Raw genomic sequence first — 18,574 nt, 5'->3', positions numbered from 1 at the left:
GAGCGCATCTGTAGTTTCTTGACTAAGCATATTTGCTGGAGAACCCTGTACAACCTTTACCAAGTAAATGCCCATGACTCAACTTACACATGCTGGATTAAACATGCACATTGATCTCAAGAAAAAGAGTAAGACAAGGACAAAGAGAGAAAATTATGAGAAGCCAGTCATCATATAGATCATCTGGAGTGTCAGTGCTGGGGTCAGGACAGGGCTTGAATCCTGGCTCGATCAGGTATGACCATACAGCCTTAATTCCCTCCTCTTGAGAGTAGGGCTGAAGGTAGGCCATGCCACACAGGCTTGCTGCAGGGGCTGAATAGGTTGATTCATGTAATGGTACAGCATAATGTTCAACAACTGTGAACTACTTTTATTACCACAATTTAAAATTTTAACCAAGAGTTGGGCAATTTGTAGCGACTAAGCAGAGAGAGACTGGAAGCCCTAAACCTCCAAGGGGAAAACCCAAAAAGAAGCACCCTCATAATGGGGGATCTCTGAAAGAATGAAAACTGAGGTACCAGACTCGCTTGAAGGAGAAGCTAAGGATGAGAGTGCTGGTCCAAAATTTGTATGAAGAGCAAGCAGTAGAGCCCTAAGACTGCTCCTGACTGGGAGAATTCTAGAGAAATCACCCAGAGGGCCTCTGGACGTGGAGACACGATGAACAGCTCAGGGCTGCCTTCATCTTTAGGACTGCCTTTCTTCATATTCCTGTTTGTTTACTGCATTTCCCCCCAGGGCTTTACAGTGAACATCTGATTTTCCTTTTATTTTTTATCTTCGTTTTCTGACTAAATGTATTCAATCCTAGCTTGCTTTAACTACCTCTCACAGACATGAAAAGTTGTGCTCACACTGTCATTCAGCTTTGAATATTTCATAATTTTTTAAAAAAGTATTCCCTCTTTAAGGATTTTTTTTTTTTTAAGAATAAGATTTTTAGTTTTCAGACATTTTAAAGGGGCTTCCCTGGTGACTCAGACGGTAAAGAATCTGCCTGTGATGCAGGGAGACCAGGTCTGATCCCTGGGTTGGGAAGATTCCCTCAGAGAAGTGAATGGCTACCCACTCCAGTATTCTTGCCTGGAGAACTCCACAGACAGGGGAGCCTGGTGGGCGGGCTACAGTCACTATGGTCACAGAGTCAGACACGACTGAGTGACTAACACTTTCACTTTCTTTTCATTATCATGCTCCAACTCTATTGTATGGTGGTCTGAGAATAGATTTTACATGGTATCAATTCTTTGGGATCATTACAGCTTTCTTTGGAGTCTGGTACACAGTTTTTGTTTGTGAATGGTCCACCTATGCTCAGTTCTCTGCCTGTTGAGTATATGGTCCTATATGCCTCCATTAGACTTAATTAATCCTGCTATTAAAAAAATCTAAACTATTTTTCTTACTTTTTATGTACTTAAGTCTCAGCACCTACATTCCTGGTTTATTCACTTCTACCCAGAGTCTTTTTGGTTCCCATCTTACATGTTTCAAGGCCATACTGTTTGATGCATATAAAGCCACGATCAGAGTATCTTCTTGATTGTCTACTCTTTTTACCACAATAAAACATTTTTCTTTGTCCTTTCAATATTTTTTTAATCTCAGATTCTTCTTTGATGCAGATCAAAATTGTTCCTCCAGCTTTTTTTCTTTTTTGGTTTCTATTTCTCCTCTTTCATCCTTTGATTTTCAACCTCTCAAATATTTTGTTTTAAACACAAATCCTGTGATACATGCTGTATCATGATAATTTTTATGCAACATGAAAATCACTGTCCTTTGAGAGGTGAATTCAACTCACTAAGAACTAACTAATCACTTTCATTTCAAAACTTATTCCAGACATCTTATTTCACATTTTCTATTTACCTTGCTTTTCTTTTTCTACCTTCTTTTGGAGAGAAGAAATTCTCTCTCCTCATGTGAACATGATATATTCTATTTTCATTCTTTTGGTGGTTATCACTAACACAGTGAGACCTAAACCTATACATAATCTCCATGATCAGTATCTCAGATATTCAAACTTCTACCTTTCTGGTCATTCACTCTTTCCATCTCTATCTCTTTGGTGGGAACTCCTCAATCCAGTCTTCCAGTTCTCTAATCTGTCCTTTAGTAATATTCATAAGGCTACCTTTCAATCTACCCCCTAAATTCTTTACTTCATCAATTATATTTTTAATGACCCATATCTCCAACTAATCTTTCGTATTTCTTCCTAGTTCCAATATTCTCTCTTATCACTTCAGGTATGCTTATTCTCACTCTGAATTACTCTTCTATGGTGTAGTGCTCTTGATTTTTATAGGCGTATATTTTCCTACAAAGCAGATGTAGTACACCTTGTTTCTTTCCTTCCCACTGAGCTCCAGACATGGCAGGCAAGTTGCACCATCCACGGCAATGAGGGAAAGGACCACGTGCACACCTGAGGACCCGCCCCCTGCCTGCCCTCGCCTGCACCTTCTGGTCTTCACCCGCTCCACTCCCCACCCTCAACAGTATCAGCCATCAAGGGCTCCACACTGTTTCTGACTCGTTGAGTGGACTCGCTGGAGGACCCATCAATCTTACTCTTCTCTGGCAGCCCGAGGACTGAGCTCAGGGGAGGGAGTGAGCAGCCTGTGCCATCCTGTCTGGTCCAATTTGTTTCTCAGCAGCATAAATCAGGTTTCAGCATGTCAACTTTTTTTAAAAGGAGCTCTATTACAATACATTATGATATTCATCTTAATTGAGTGTATGTCAGAGACAGGAACAATGAGAGTACATCGTCTAGTTGGGGGAGAAAAAATATTTTCCTCAGAGTGGGCACATGACAAATTACATAACCTAAGGACTGGAAATTACCCTGAAGTTCTCCTGGGCTTTACACAGCAGGGCCAAATTACAGTTATGGCCACAATGTCAGGGCCTCTAGATTAAAAAAAAAAAAAAAGTTTAACTAAACCCCAAATTAAGTTTATTACAAGGTCTACAACCCAAAGTGTGACATTACTACAAAGTAAATTGGTAAGAAAATTTCATTCATGACTGTATCTAGATCAACTGCCCTGAAACATAAGAAATAAGGAAGTCATTTTAATTCAGTTTTTATAAGAAGCTGAAAAAGATGACAAAACAGAAAGCACCAATTCAATAGGTAGGCAGAATAAGTTTGCTCTCCAGCAGAGAAGTTGTATTTGTGAAAATTGTACAGAGAATATGGAGAAGGTAATGGCACCCCACTCCAGTACTCTTGCCTGGAAAATCCCATGGATGGAGGAGCCTGGTAGGCTGCAGTCCATGTGGTCGCTAGGAGTCGGACACGACTGAGTGACTTCACTTTCACTTTTCACTTTCATGCATTGGAGAAGGAAATGGCAAGCCACTCCAGTGTTCTTGCCTGGAGAATCCCAGGGACAGCAGAGCCTAGTGGGCTGCCATCTATGGGGTCGCACAGAGTCAGACATGACTGAAGCGACTTAGCAGCAGCAGTACGGAGAATAAATGGTGAATCCCAGTATCAAACGCTAGCAAGAATTAATGTTTCTGAAAGCAATTCTGACTGATTCTTGGTTGAGTCTTCAGGACAAAATACAAAGCAAATGCCACAAGTGTCACAAAATACAAAGCAACAGCCTGCAGTGAGACAAGCAGGACACAGCGAAGGGCTGGGCTGGATGGACAATGCAGGACCTCAAGAACAGCTGCAGGGCAGGGTGTCTGTGCAGCTGCCTCTCGCACTGGGCAAAGATGAAGACCAGACTTCCCACGCTGACAAATACACATTAATACTATGCCATTAACATTTAAACTCCTTAGATCACTCAACTGAAAGGAAGGAAACACATTTCTTGACCTCTATTCAATTCAAGATAATGTCTGCCATTTTCATTAACAGACAATACAACTGCATGCCACATAATGCGATGGGCATCAATCTATTTAACAGCAAGTCCCACAGCAAATTAAGCACCACTGAGTTATAATTTCAGGAGCACACAAATATATCCATAGTAAATTTAAAATGGTATTCTGCCATTCAATCTAGTAAGTAGAAAACAGCCTAAAGAAAAAAAGAAACATTTCTTGGACTCATACTATATGGAAGTATATAGTAAGGAAATCATTTATAAGGAGAGTAATATAATTGCTCACTTCAGAGTTACTGATATTATCAGTTTCTGATATGAAGAAGATTAAGAAGGAAATGAAACAAAAATCAGAGAATGATGTATTCTGACAACTACTTCATCAAATAAGATTTATAAGCACATCTGGCATTAAATATACATACATATATTATGTACATACAAAGTAAGGCTATATCCTGTTTATAAGGCATATGACTTTCTCCAGCAACTATGCCTTGTATGAGTATAGTGAAAACCATCCTCTTAGTTATACAGGAATGTTCCTGAGCAAAGCTATTTCCTAGGTTATTTATTGCTCAGGTTCCTTGACAAATAGGTAAGTGCAGCAGTCATTTTTAGGTAAAATCCTGGTTCCATTTTTTTTTTAATTTATTCATTTGGTTGTGCCAGGTCTTAGTTGCAGCACATAGGATCTTTGATCTTTGTTGCCATATGTGGGATCCTTTATTTATTACATGTCAGCTCTTAGTTGCTGCATGCAGTATCTAGCTCTGACCAGGGATTGAACATGGGCCCCCATAAAGTCTTAGTCCCTGGACTACTAGGGAAGTCCCTGTTTCCATTAAAAGCAAGGGTTGCCAAACTATGGTTCCCAGGCCAAATCTGGCCCATTACTTGCTTTTGTAAGTAAAGTTTTATTGGAATAGTCATGTCATGCTCATTTGTTTACATACTGTCTGTGATTCTTTCATGCTATGTTAATAGAGCTGGGACCCCTGAGCTCACAAAGCCTAAAATATTTAAAATCCGGCCCTTCATAGAAAAAGTCCATGGACCACTATTCTAGAGCTAGTTTGAGCTATCCTACTTTTATATACCTGAATCCTAAGTAAATAGGATTACTAAAGCCCTGTACTTGTTTAAATAAAACAGAACATCAATACAGCGAAATGTTATGCAATCACTACAAATGACATTTACCAAGAGTTTATAGTGGCCAAGGATAAATAAGTTTGTTATGCTAAGATTTAAGTATATGAAATTGAAAATTCAGTCTGACTGCATCAATGAAAAACATACAAACACAGAAAAAAAAAACTTTTTAACTAAAAAGTTAACACTAACTGTGGTAATGATGGTAAAATCTTTTTTACATTTTCCTTCTTTTTTATTTTTTAGTAAATTTTCTACAAAGAATGTACATCCCATTTTCCATTGGAAAATATTAAACTGACTTTTAAGAAATCCTTGACCCTAAAAATGTAAGTATTATCTGACAAACTATCTCCTTTCTCCATGTAAAAAAAAAAAAAGGCTGGCATTTTTCTTTAACTCAGCTGTTACAAAGAAGTACACGTTTCCCTTGACAATTCTTCCAATGAATATGGTTTATTGCTATTCATAGGCTAAGAACACTCAGTGAAATGTTATGTTCAATCCAATTTCTACTCCTCAATATGCAGAAAGTGGTTAATTGTAAAAAGATCTTCCCACCTGGGACTCTGCTTAATCATTCCAGGCAGTGCTTATCTGACGACCAACACCCACAGTCGTGATGTATTGATGTCAAAGTCCATTCTATGGTAACCATATTAGTTTCATTCGCTTTTCACTGTGCTTCCTACTGAATGCTTAGTTTAAAATTTTTAATTCTATGTTAACTCCGAAAGAGGATTTCAGGTAGGTACCAAGACAATGCCTCACATCATGGTGGAGTGAAAGCCTGCTGCCTGACCCAAGGGTAGGAACCCACAGCTGCCAGTGAAGGGACGTCTGGCCCTCCTGACTGGTGGAGGACCACAGGGCTGCAGCCTGGGCGGAGGCGGTGTGGGGGAGAAACAAATCAACTCGCTGCCCTGGCAGCAAGGTGGGGAGTGGCAAGAGCGGAAGGCCTGTCTATGCTCTTCCTGCTGCTTCCCTCACCCATCCCTGCCCTTCTACTCACAGCCCGTTCTGACACAGCACCCAGCCCAGGTCCTGGAGCAGAGCTGGTGTGCGCCGTCAGCTTTGGAGCAGTAAGGACAGGAAATCCACAGGCAGGAGCAGGAAAATGAGTGGGGATGAGGCCGGTTTCACCGCAGATTTGTGGGTGCCTCTGTGGGTGTTCCGGCCATGGAGCTTATGGCCATTTCTACCCTCCTGCTGTAGTTTGAATCCTGACCACACTGCTGTGATAAAGGTCTCATCTGACCAAGGTCTCCCCATCCTTACATGGATTATCTTAAACAGTATTCGTAAGTCATTTCCCCACATTAACGCCTCCCCCAGCCAGACCTAGAAGAGCCAAGGTCCTTAAGCCAACATCAAGGCAGTCCACCCTCTGATGTCAGCCCACCCTCTGACCTCATGTCACCCCTCTGGACGCCGTCCTCTACTGACCCACGTTTGTGTATGAGAAGTCACCTGCCTGTGTGTTCTCTGTTCCCCTTCAAGTCGCACCATGTGCCTAGACCCAGACTCAGTTTCCCTCTCTTCCAAGAAGTCCTCCCTTATCCCCTTGGCCCCTCTGTCCTCTGGAAACAGAAACAGCCCTTAGTGCCATACCCTTGCTCATGGATGGCCTGAAATGTTCAGATTTCCTTGTCTGGCAGGAAGCACTCATTTAAATAATGAATTTTCAGGCCACATCTTGTCTCCTCAACGAGACCATAAATTTTTGAGGGCAATGGTTCTTTGCACTGCCTATAGTGCTTAACATGGGTTTTAAGTACACTGGTGGTATTTAGTAAATTATTTCTTGGACAATGAATAAAATGAACGGCTCCTGAGCTATCTGGACCATAGATCTTCCTGAGGTCATGTTAAATGGCACCATAAACCTTTTCTGACAGTGATCACAGAGTACAGAGAATTAAATAGAAAAATTCACAAATGAAAGAACGAAAAGACCTACAGTCAAGGGCAGGAGCGTGCCCACGGAGCAAAGGAGTGATGCTCTGAGGCAGTGTGGGTATGGCTGCCTCAGCCTCACCGGAGGGCAGGTCCCTGCTTTCCTCCTCTCCTGTCAGCCCGACCCTCTGGATGAACTGGGGAAGCCTCTGGATGAAGCCAGTGTCAGCACTGGCTTCAGGTATTTCCAGCTCTGCCTCGTTCGCCTTCTCTCTCCACATGGGAGCTTCTACCTCCATGTCTCCTGCTTTTCCACCTCTCTCCCTCTGCTGCCTCCCCCAGCACCCAGCTCCTTGCTGTAATCTCCCAACATGCTAATAGGCAACAGCCACCCCCTCCTAGTAGGAATCCCATCCATTGTGTCCTCCCACCTGTGTCTCTATGGGATTCTTTTCAACATCCCTGGTTCGTAGTCTCACTGTGTTATCAGCATCTTCCTCCCTTCACCTCCCGTCACACTTGATGACTGTTCTTGATGACAATAGTCCTGCCTCACAAGAAGGCTAGCTCAGCTCTCTTTCTTCCATGGGTGAGGTCCCTCGGGGTACACTTTGGCCACATGCATTCTGCTTTTTGAGGTGCAGTGGAGGAGCGGCCGAAGTCAGGCCCTGTCTGAGTGGGCTGAGCTGTGGAGTGGGCTCGGCAGCTGGGGTCACTGCCCATCACCCCGCTCCTTCTCCTCTAGCTCCTTAGGCATCAGCTGAGCTAGAAAAGGCTTCTCCTTGGAGAGACCCACAGCTGGGACTTGAGAGGGATGGGGTGGAGTGGGAGGCAGATGCCCTCTTCCAGGTGCTGTGTGTCAACCCGATGCTGCAACAGAGGCAAAGCTGCAAGTCCAAGTTCTCATCGAACCAGCCATTGGAGGCAACTTCATGTCCCGACCCCCACCCAGGCTACAGTCACTCAAGGGGCCTCCCAAAGGGTTGAGCACCATGTTGCTGCCCCTAGAGTCCTCTCCTGTCTCAGTACTTTCTCCAGGGCTGTGGGGAAGGAAGCAGGACCCCGTGTGTCTGGTGGGGTTAGGACACCCTGGCAGGAAGTTGAGGAAGAAGCCCCCACAGAGTCCAGTGAACCCACACGGCTGTACCGTCCTGCCTGTGGCTCACCAAGGGCTACTTACCTTCATGTATATAGTTTCCAACAAAACATAAAATGGAAAGGCAGATATTAAATGGTAGCAAGACGGTCTAAGGGACAAAGTTGGACTTGGAGGCAGGAAGCACACACATTCCACTGTGAGTCCTGCCAGGGACAGAGGGCCTTACATGCAGCTTCTACCATCCTGGAATAGCCCACGTATTTCCTCAGTCACAGTCACAAGAGCTTTGAACTTCTCAAAAGAGTGATGGTAGGGAAGTAATATGAAATATTCTACTTCAACTCGAGCAAAGAATTATATAACTAGAGAAGCTTTTTTTTTTTAAAGCAAGTCCACTCTTCAGCATGACCCACCTTGGTACTGAGGACACCACCTCAGTTAGCCAAGATACAGACAGGGAGCTCCTAGAAATCATGCACACACCTGACCTGGGGGAAAGCTCATCCTGAGCCCTGAGAGGAAATCCCCAGCATCCACTCGGAGTCCTGAGTTCATGCCTGGAACTTGGTCCACCAGAGTCAGGTAGATTCCTTGGGTCCCCATGGCAAGCCCCAGGCAAGTGAGGTTGCTGGGATTTGAGGCAGGCGCCACTTACCAGCGCAGGGCGATTTTGATGGGGGTGGTGAGGCATGATGTGAACAGGTCAGCTGGGAGGTCGGGGATCATGGGCAGGAGCTCGTTGGCCTCACAGGCTGCCAGCTGAATGCAGTTCTTCATAGACGGGGGCAAAGGCATCTGGGCCAGTGGGTGGTTTGGGTTAATAGCAGCGACCTGCAGGGGGACAGGAAGGAGAGTGGCTTAGCCATTGTCCACAACTAGAGACTAAGCCAGAAATATGACACGAAGGAAAGGGTCTGTCGACTGAGGCTTAAGGCTGAGGGGTTCCAGGCCAAGTTCCCCAAAAAGAGGCCCAGCTGTCGGATCCTCTCCTGGAGATGATCGTTAGCTCCAGCCCCAAATCACTTGTTATGCAAGGACTCTTGGGTTATAAAGGCCGGGGGCGGGGGAGCTCCATGAAAACCAGGTGCTGGGGTTTCAGGTGATGATGGCGCCAGGTGGGCAGATGGGGCAGGAAAGTGCAATTTTTAATTGCTGATGGCTACGTGCTTGGTTCCCAACTTGAAAAGAATGTTTATGCTTCTCAGGTTTTGCTCCTTACTAAGAATCCCCTCTGCATGACTGTTTATTTCACATTTGCTATTTCATTTGCTTTTTACAACATTCCCACGAGGTAAGTTTTCTTTCCATTTTAAAAGATCTTTTACAGTGAGGAAACCGAGACCCCAAGAAATGATGGGAATTGCCAGTCACCGGCAGAGTCCTGGTCATGGGTGGGGAGGCTGGTCCTGAGCTGAAGTCTCCCCTACCTCATCCCATGGGGGCCCTCCTGCACCCACACCACACCTATGACACTAACATGCATGCTCTGCAGGAGCTGGGCCTAAGAGCATGCTCAGGTGCACTTTGTAAGGTATACACACAAAGCTGTGTTCACTCATATATCCCTACCATAGATTATGACATGTAAAGTGTTGTCATTATTAATGTGGATAAAACCTTGTTTTATTTCTCAAATGGAAGGCAGTAAAAGTTGTATTTCTATTAATAATCCCTTCTGCTATAGGAATAGCAAGTCCAGAATACACATCAAATTCTAGTATACTTAAAATAAAAAAGGCAATTTCTCGAGGAATGGGTTTTTTTTTTAATTATTGTGGCAAAATACACACAATATAAAACTTACCATCTTATCCATTTTGTTTGTATGGTCAGTAGCATTAGGTACAACTCACATTGTATAACCATTACCAGAGTGCGTTTTTTAAAGTACAGAGAAAAGGGAAGGCAGAATCACGTTTAATCTTCTCCTTGGCTCCGGCGCTACGATCTAAAATAGCACCAGTGAAGCAACCTGCTCCACACAGGAAATTAGTTTCCAGGTCTGCTGTGACAACCCGCTAGGAAGGATGACGGGTCTGGGTGCCGTGTGGGTCTGCGGCTCATCAGACCTGAGTCATGCGGAAAGACGTGGAGGCTGCAGATGTGTCAGAGTCAGGGGAGGCTGCCGGAAGTGCTCCACTCGCGTGCTCTGTGGAAGCATGTCCTCCCCAGTTCAGGGGGAGGATGACAGCGGCAATGGGTCGGGCTCCGGAAGGGGCATGGAGGGCACAGCTCCGAACAGTGAAAGGGGCATTGGAGAGGCGGCCTGGGACTGAAGCCGACACATATGCATCTCGTGAGCATTACCACTAACGGGCACAGATGAGAGACCACAAGCAACGACTTAGGAAGAAAGAGTTGTTTATGTAAAAGCTAGATTCAATATTCTCAAATGCTGTCGTGCTAATTTCAACTTCTCTGTCTCTAATCTGCTTCCACAGTAAATTTACTTTCTGAGAACCGAAGAGCAGGTCCACTGGCCACAGGCCTTCCACCTTCACTGTTGCCTGTCACTGAGCTTCTGCAGACTCAGGCTCTCTGAAGTGAAGCAGTCTGTCACATCAAGGCCATCTTTCTCTCAAGACAGAGGGCCCCAAGTGGAGACAAGGGTGCTCGGTGGGCTTAAGGAGACTTCCGCAGGGGTCAGGAGGTTTGTGCCCTGTCCCCCGTGGAGGCGGTGCTCCGATGCCCCGACAGAGCCAGGCGGTGCTGTTGGGCAGCAAGTCTGCTCAGTGCCTCTGTGTTAGACCTGCCTCAGGCTGCACCTCGTGGTCCACGGGCACTTCGCCCGGAGCCTCGCAAAGTACCTGAGGCAGTGGAGCCCCAGGAGACGGGAAGACGATGCAGAAATATCTTCATCCCAAGTCCATTGGAAACTAAATTTCCCCATTCAAAATGGTCATTGATAGAAACCCTAATTTCTTAAACAAGCTCCTTGAAGTATGCTGGTGTATTATTGGCAGAAAGCACCAAGTGTGGCTGCAGATAATCTGAAGTATGGTAACACACAGTAATAGTCCCCTGAGGACTCATATCAGACCTGTCGTCACCACTAGGCACTCAGAAGGCAGATGAGAGCTGCACTGGGGTTAATTAGAGTCAGTAACATTTTGTAAAAATGACATTCAAAACAAAGGATTCCACCAACAATTTATTTTTTTAAGCTTCTAACCCAGGAAAACAACAAACAAACAAAAACAAATTATTTTAACAGGTGAGCTATTTCCTGTATATTGTTTTGGTTTTGTATTTATCTAAGATATTGACCTTTTAACTGAAATTCGTCTTTGGAATAATAAATAGCCTGCATGTAAAGCTAACTACTAGTGATTCAGAGAACTTTTCAAAGGCACCCAAGTAAAGAAGCTGGTCCAGCTGAGAGCCGCCACTCACCCTGCAGGGCACACCCCAGATGTACTTGTACTCAAAGGGGCTTCTCCTGGGGAACCCAGAGGCTCAAACACCAAGAAAACTTTCTTCGTTAAAAGCTCACTAGAGCCTTCTGGAGGATTTGGGAAGGATCCAGAAAAACCCTCAATGCGATACACAGCAACCAGATCCAAGAGAGACATCTGCTACCTCTTCTACACGTGTGGATAATGTAGTGCTCGTGCATTCAGAGCTCATGGGAAGGCTGGCCAAGCGGCTCACACAAGGCCTGGAATCACTCGCTCCAGAAGCACGGCTGGAGGGGCTGGGGGTCGCTGGGGCAGCACCTGAATCTCTCATTTCCTAAATAAACCTCTGCCATCATGCTGCTTCTTTTCTCCATATATGTATACATGTTAAGAGACAACTTGATAAAGGCACCAGTAATTTCGGAGGCGTCTTTAACAAGCAGCTTTCTGAAAATAACATCTACTTGGTAATAATTCCAGTTCTAGCTTAAAGCAACTTTTATTCTCAACTCAGTAACCCCTACTTACAGTGAACATTTTTGCAAAGTTCAGAGAGAGATTAAGATCTGTAAACAGATCAGGTATTGCTTGCCCAGCTCATTATGATATTAAGCCCATTAAGATATTAATGGAACATCTATCACGCATCAGATACTGTACTAAAAATAGCAGATAAAAAGTGGAAGTAGTAATTTTTAATATATATATAATTCTCTATGTGTGTGTGTGTGTGGAGTCAGTCACTTCGTCATGTCTGACTCTTTGCAAGCCCACGGACTGTAGTCCACCGGGCTCCTCTGTCCATGGAATTTTCCAGGCAAGAATCCTGCTCCAGGTTGCCATTTTCTATTCCAAAGGATCTTCCTGACCCAGGGATCGAACCCTTGTCTCTTGCATCTCCTGCACTGGCAGGTGGATTCTTCACCACTAGCACCACCTGCAAAGCCTCAATTCTATATATATAAAATATTAAATAGCATTAATAATTTAAAAACAAGTTGCTGGAAACTGAAATTTAGGTCAAGAGAGCAGAGGGAGTCACTCTGTTGCAAGAAGACTTGTAAAAATAATAGGGAAACCCCCAATGTTCCCCACAAAGGGCAGCTAAAGAACATGCTTCACAGCATAGTCTGTCATGATTATCCTGAGAGCTTACCTAAATGGACCATCCACTGTTTTAAAGCTATTTCATTGTTAGCAATCAGTTTCTAAAATGCTCTATAATTATTCTATAACTCAATAAAGATGCTTAGTTAGAAATTACAATGAAATTTCTCCCCAATTAACTCTTAAGAGAAGCAACTAAAAGAAGGTAACTCAAAAGTTCTCCGATGCTTTACATCACAAAGAGCATTTACGTTTGGGGGTTACTGTGAACAATGCTGCTGTGCATCTGCGTACAGGTTTTTGTGTGGACACATGTTTTCAAGTCTCCAGGGTACAAACCTAGGAATGGAACTACTGGGTCATCTCCAGCTCCAGGTTTAACGTTTGAGGAACTGCCAGACTGTTTTCTAAAGTGGCTGCACCATTTTACCTTACTTAACCATCTTGATGCGGTGCTATGGTCTGAATGTACATGTTCCCCCCAAATTCATAGGCTGAAATCCTAACCCCCAGAGGTGACAGTGCTAAGAAGGTGGGACCTTTGGGAGGTGATTAATTTATGAGGCTGAAGCCCTGCTGAATGAGGTTAGTGTCCTTACAAAAAAAGCAGCCTGACAGCTCCCTGACCCCTTCCACCACATGAGGACACAGCAAGAAGGCCTGGCCATGAACTAGGAAAAGGGCCCTCACCTGACCAAGCTGCACCATGATCTTGGTCTGTCCAACCTCCAGAACTTTGAGAAATCAATCTCTGTTGTTTAGAAGCTACTCAGTCTGTAGTATTTTGTTACAGTAGCCCAAATGGACTAGGACAGGTAGGAATTTAAGATTATTCATTTGATACTTTCCCTATTTTCTAACATAAAGATCTAGTGCTGTAAATTTCCCTTTCAATTGCTTTCACTGTTTCTTAACAATGCTGACAGGTTGTACATTTCTTTTCTTTTTTTCTGTTTATTTAATTGAAATATAGTTGACTTACAATGCTGTGTTACTTTCTGCTGTACAGCACAGTGATTCAGTTATACATATACACACACACACACACACACACACACTCTTTTTCTCATATTCTTTTCCGCTGTGGTTTATCACAGCACACTGAGTATAGTTCCCTGTGCTACACAGCAGGATCTTGTTTACCATTCTGTATATAACAGCTTACATCTGCGAACACCAGCCTCCCACCCCTTGGGAACCACAAGTCTGTCTTCTATGTCCATGAGTCTGTTTCTGTTTCATAGATAGGTGCATTTGCGTCACTTTTTAGAATCCACATGCATACAAGTGACATCATATGGTATTTGTCTTTTTCTTTCTGATTTACTTCACTTAGTATGATAATCTCTAGTTAGAACCATGCTGCTATAAATGGCATTATTTCCATCTTTTTAGGGCTGAGTAATATTCTATTGTATATATACCACATCTTTATTCATTCATCTGTCAATAAACATTTAGGCTGCTTCCATGTCTTGGCTATTGTAAACGGTGCTGTTTTGAACATAGGGATGCATGTGTCTTTCTGAATTAGAGTTTTTCTGGATATGTGTCCAGGAGTTGGATTGCTGGATCATATAGTAAATTAATTTTATTTTTAGTTTTCTAACATATATTCATTTTCATTCAGTTAATGTACTTTCTTTTATTTCCCTTGAGATTTTTAACCCGTCAATTATAGGTTAATTTTTTTTTCTGATATTTTTCTGTTGTCTTTCTATCGTTGACTTCTAGTTGATTTTACTATGGTCAAAGAGCAGGCCTGTGTGATTTCTATTATTTAAAATATGTTGAGGTTTGCTTTATGACCCAGGATCTATCTTGATGGATGTTTCATGGACACTGGTGTATTTTGCTGCTGCTGCTGGAGTGTTCAGTGTCAATTAGAGCTCTGTGACTGATATTCAACAGATAGGACTGTGCCTTCTGTTTTTTCCCCTTGCAAAAGTCTTACTGTACAATGTTGAGGAGGAATAATGAGAATTAATATCTTTTCCTTGCTTTTGACCCCAATGTTAAGAAAAATCACTTACCCTCTTGTCCCTCCCCTCAAATGGGCTGGTAACTTCCCGCCTGCCCTTCTCCCTGTGCATGGCTCTGTGACCACCCAGCTGAGTACTGCCATTTTTCCGGTTGCCACCAGAAGCACCGTGGCCTGTGCCACCACAGATCCTTTGCGAGAGAACATCAGGCCTTTATCTCCATGGCCTCCAGCTGACAGAGGGGGGCCCTCCTGTGATAGGAAGTCAGGCCATGCAGATGAGTCCTGCCAGGAACCACAGCACCCTGCACCAATATCCCATGGTGCTGATCATGATCTGTGGTCCAAAATATTAAGTGATTTCTGGCATGTTTTAAAATAGACTAAATTAGGAAAAAGCATTAAACTCTTAAGACTTAACTTGTAGAAGCTCCCAATTTTATGATAGCTGCAATAATGTACTATATTCATGGATTTGGGTTAATAATTTTTCCTTTATTTCTTTTTACATTTCATACAAATCAATCAAAGATTAAACATATTCAGTGAATCATAGATATATCTAAGGAAGATAAATAAATGTAGCTTATTCAAATGTATATTTATTTATCAGACCAAATCTGTAAATGTTTCCTAAACAGCTACTTCATATGAAGCTTTCTTGATAGGTTTACATAATAGGTTTAATAAATACAGCAGACAACACCAATAGAAGAGATACTATAAGACAAGGCATAATTATTTTGTCAAATGAATTGCATAAAAATTTGCTATATGAGGTCATCCGAGAAAGATTTCAGGTGCAAGGAAGTAGAATTTTAGTTACACCCTTAAAGTTGACTGTACTAATGATACACTTTGCTTGTCTGTGGATTTCATTTAATACCACTAGTAGTGAGGGTTTCTGAATTTTTTATGCAGAGAAATCACATTTCTTTTACCCAGAGTCTTCAAATTCCAGGACTAGGAACAGTACAAGGTGCCAAGAGAAAAGAACTGCAGGTTCCCATAAAAATCATAAAAGGGAAGGTGTGCACAGGAGCTGAGTCTGGAGACAGCTTATGTATGTTCTGTTGCCCAGGCTGACTGGACTAAATGTAAAAGTGCTCTGCAAACTAGAAAAGGTTGTACAAATAAAAGAGGGTAGGTAATGTCCCTCAGCTAAGGCCTCCGGGTGCTCTGGCCTCCCCTGGTGGTGCCTTTCCACCTTGCATGGCCTCTTCTCTTCCCAGTTCTCAGTGGCAGCAAGGGTCCTGATCTTTGAGAGGCTGCTTTTCTTATCAGTGCTTTTCTGTGACCCTTTCCACTTTCTGGTTAGCAAGCCAGCTCCCAGCACCCTAGGAGGCCCACCCTTCTCCCCCACTCATCATTTCCACAATGGCTTCATCTTCTCCAGCAAGGGGCTGTGGGTGGCTGTGTGGAGCCCAGTGAAAGGAGTTTCTGCTGTATTTGCTTACAGGCTAACCCCCATTCACTACCCTATAAAAAAGTGGAAATGGCAGCATTTTTTCTAAATTTACAAATGTGGAGGGGGGAGTGTTTCAACAAGATAATAGGTTTCTTACCAATATTTGTTTTGAAAATGTTCACTACTAACAATTCTTACAGCTTACTATACATAGAATGTAAGATACAGAAGGGTGAACTTGACCAGCCTTTATTTCAAAAAGGGCCTGTTCAGCGTGTGTGTGGAGAAGCAAATGGGGGAGGCACTTCACTGCTGAAGCCTGAGGTGGTGCAGGGGTAAGACAGGGCTCACCTGAAGACCTGCCATCGGGACGGCCTTCTACTCACCCATGTCCTAAAGCCAGGCGTCCTGCAACCACCCCGCCCTAGGAAGCACCTGGAGGTGCTCTTCTCTAAAGAGAGTTACTGATGTGTCTGGGGGAAACTAGGGTGGCTAGTGTAGTCGCTGGCTCTCAGAGAAGGAATGCTCTCTGGACTGTGGGCAAGGGTGCTCCAGGATAGCCAGCTCCCACCTGCCTGGCCCTCCATGGCACATAGCGACAGTGGGTAGCCTCCCTTCATTCTTAAATATGAGAAGCAACAGGGAGTCATCATAAGCCTTCTGGAGAAAGGAGAACAACCCAAATAACTCATTTATACAACCCAAATAACCCACAAATTTATACCGGAGGTAACTTAAAAAAAGGACATCTTTTTAAAGTCCATATATTAAAAAATAAATAAGGTTATCAACATCACAGACCTCTTGTTTCCCTGCTACCTACAAATGGTAATTATGAAGCTACAGAAGAGAAAGAATGGGAGACTTGAAAACACTTGTAACGTGAAAGCTAGAGATGGACAAGCCTGAGCTCCCTGTAGAGTTAGCATAGTGGACCCTGCTCTGTAGCGTGAACATGCCGACAGCAAGTCCATGGAGAATGCTCACAAATTCACAGACACAAGCTCCATTTAGTAAGCAGTCATCAAGACATATTCCTTATCTACAGATAACCTTAGAATTAACTTGTGACACTCAAAAACCATAGACAGACATTGTTACTATAAATATTAACCTTAACACAGAGTTAACTTCTATTTCAAGTTCCACAGACAGCCACACAATGTGCTGTCTACAATACTAGCAAAGGAACCACAAGGTTGCAAAATACGAATTCTCTAGTTCTATGGGATACACATTTAACATTTTTTGAAGAAACCTGAAGTGTGATGTTAGACTTTTTTTTCACCATTAATTTACATATGTGACATAAAATTTAGTCACAGTGATGACTACATGAAGATAATGTCATATATCAGTATGAACAGAGGATTTCAAATGGGTATTTAAGTCACTGTGAATTCAGTGATGCTGCAGGATCACACCTGTTTCTATGAAAATGAGTGTCCGCTGGACAAGGTACTGAGCTGCTGGATGCTACTGCTGGAGCCAGCAGAAGTGGGTCATACAAAGAAGTTAACCAAATATTGGATCAAAACATGATTCTTGGTACTTCCCTGGTGGCCCTGTGGTTAAGATTCCACGCTTCCACTGCAGGGCGCAAGGGTTCGACCCCTGTTTAGGAAACTAAGATTCCGCATGTCATGAGACATGGCCAAAAACAAAACATGATTCGCTTGGAGGTATTGTGAGAAAAGCCCTGTCAAGTGTGAACAGACAGTAAGAGGAGAGAATGAAGCCACCACAGTAATGGCCTGAGCCTCGATAGCAGACCCCCCACCCAAAGTGTGTCAACTGTCCTTGGGGGAAGACATCGTCCCACCACTGCTATGGCTGCCACCAAGAAACTGTCTGGGCTCCCGTCCCACACCAGTGAGGACAGTCATGCTCAGGATCAAGTCTTACAGGGACACAGCGCAACCCCATCAATCTCTGTAAAAGAAGGGCACACCTTTTCCCATCACTGGACATCAACTCACCTCTCTGCCTCCACAGAAAGAGAAAGAAAGGCCAAGACTTGACCCCTGCTTCACTGTGGTCTTCAGTGAAGAGAAGGATCGTAACTGCTCATGGCAAGTATCTACTGGGAGCAGAACTAATGGATGAAAAAACTTGATAAAGACCATTTCAAAGAGAATCCATTTTAAGATTTGGTCTCCTCTTAGAGCTACAAAGATTCTATATTCAAGATAAAAGTTGTTGCCAAAAAAAAAAAACCAAACAAACCCTGGATTCTCTTTCTCTGTCAACGTACATACTGTGTATATATGGTGGATATAAATACTCCTCTGGCTTTTATCATGAATGGAGGTAGCTGGACGTCTGGACTCTTGTGATGGCTACAACAAGGCCACTGGGCAGACTTCTCAAGTCCACCTTCTCACCTACCATAAGAAGTAAAGGTGAGATTGTTCCGTGAAAAGAGTCTAAAACTCCACACTCAAACTGTCCATGATGAGTGTGGACAGAATGAAGACAATAAATAGCATATGCCATATGGTGGGTGGAGTGGGGGGATTGTATATGACCTAGCTTTAGCCAATGAGATTCTCATGAAAATGACCTAGCTTTAGCCAATGAGATTGACCTCATCGTATATAACCTAGCTTTAGCCAATGAGATTCTCACGAAAGCAAGTGAGCAGAGGTCTCATTTGCTTTAGTA

At 43.4% G+C, this 18,574-nt stretch overlaps 1 protein-coding gene across 2 annotated transcripts in view; it reads right to left on the bottom strand.

Moving 5' to 3' along the window:
- Positions 1–18,574, bottom strand: part of RPTOR (regulatory associated protein of MTOR, complex 1) — a 322,527-nt gene that overhangs the window by 149,435 nt on the left and 154,518 nt on the right. For both annotated transcript variants that reach the window (XM_010856300.1, XM_010856301.1), the window contains exon 6: positions 8,672–8,847. In XM_010856300.1, coding sequence (XP_010854602.1) covers positions 8,672–8,847 — 176 coding nt within the window. The remainder of the gene's footprint in view (positions 1–8,671; positions 8,848–18,574) is intronic.

This window comes from Bison bison, unplaced genomic scaffold (genome assembly GCF_000754665.1).
Source record: "Bison bison bison isolate TAMUID 2011002044 unplaced genomic scaffold, Bison_UMD1.0 scf7180017864371, whole genome shotgun sequence".
Classification (NCBI taxonomy): Eukaryota; Metazoa; Chordata; class Mammalia; order Artiodactyla; family Bovidae; genus Bison; species Bison bison.
Note: the sequence above shows the minus strand (reverse complement) of the source record. Positions and strands in the feature narration are given on the sequence as shown.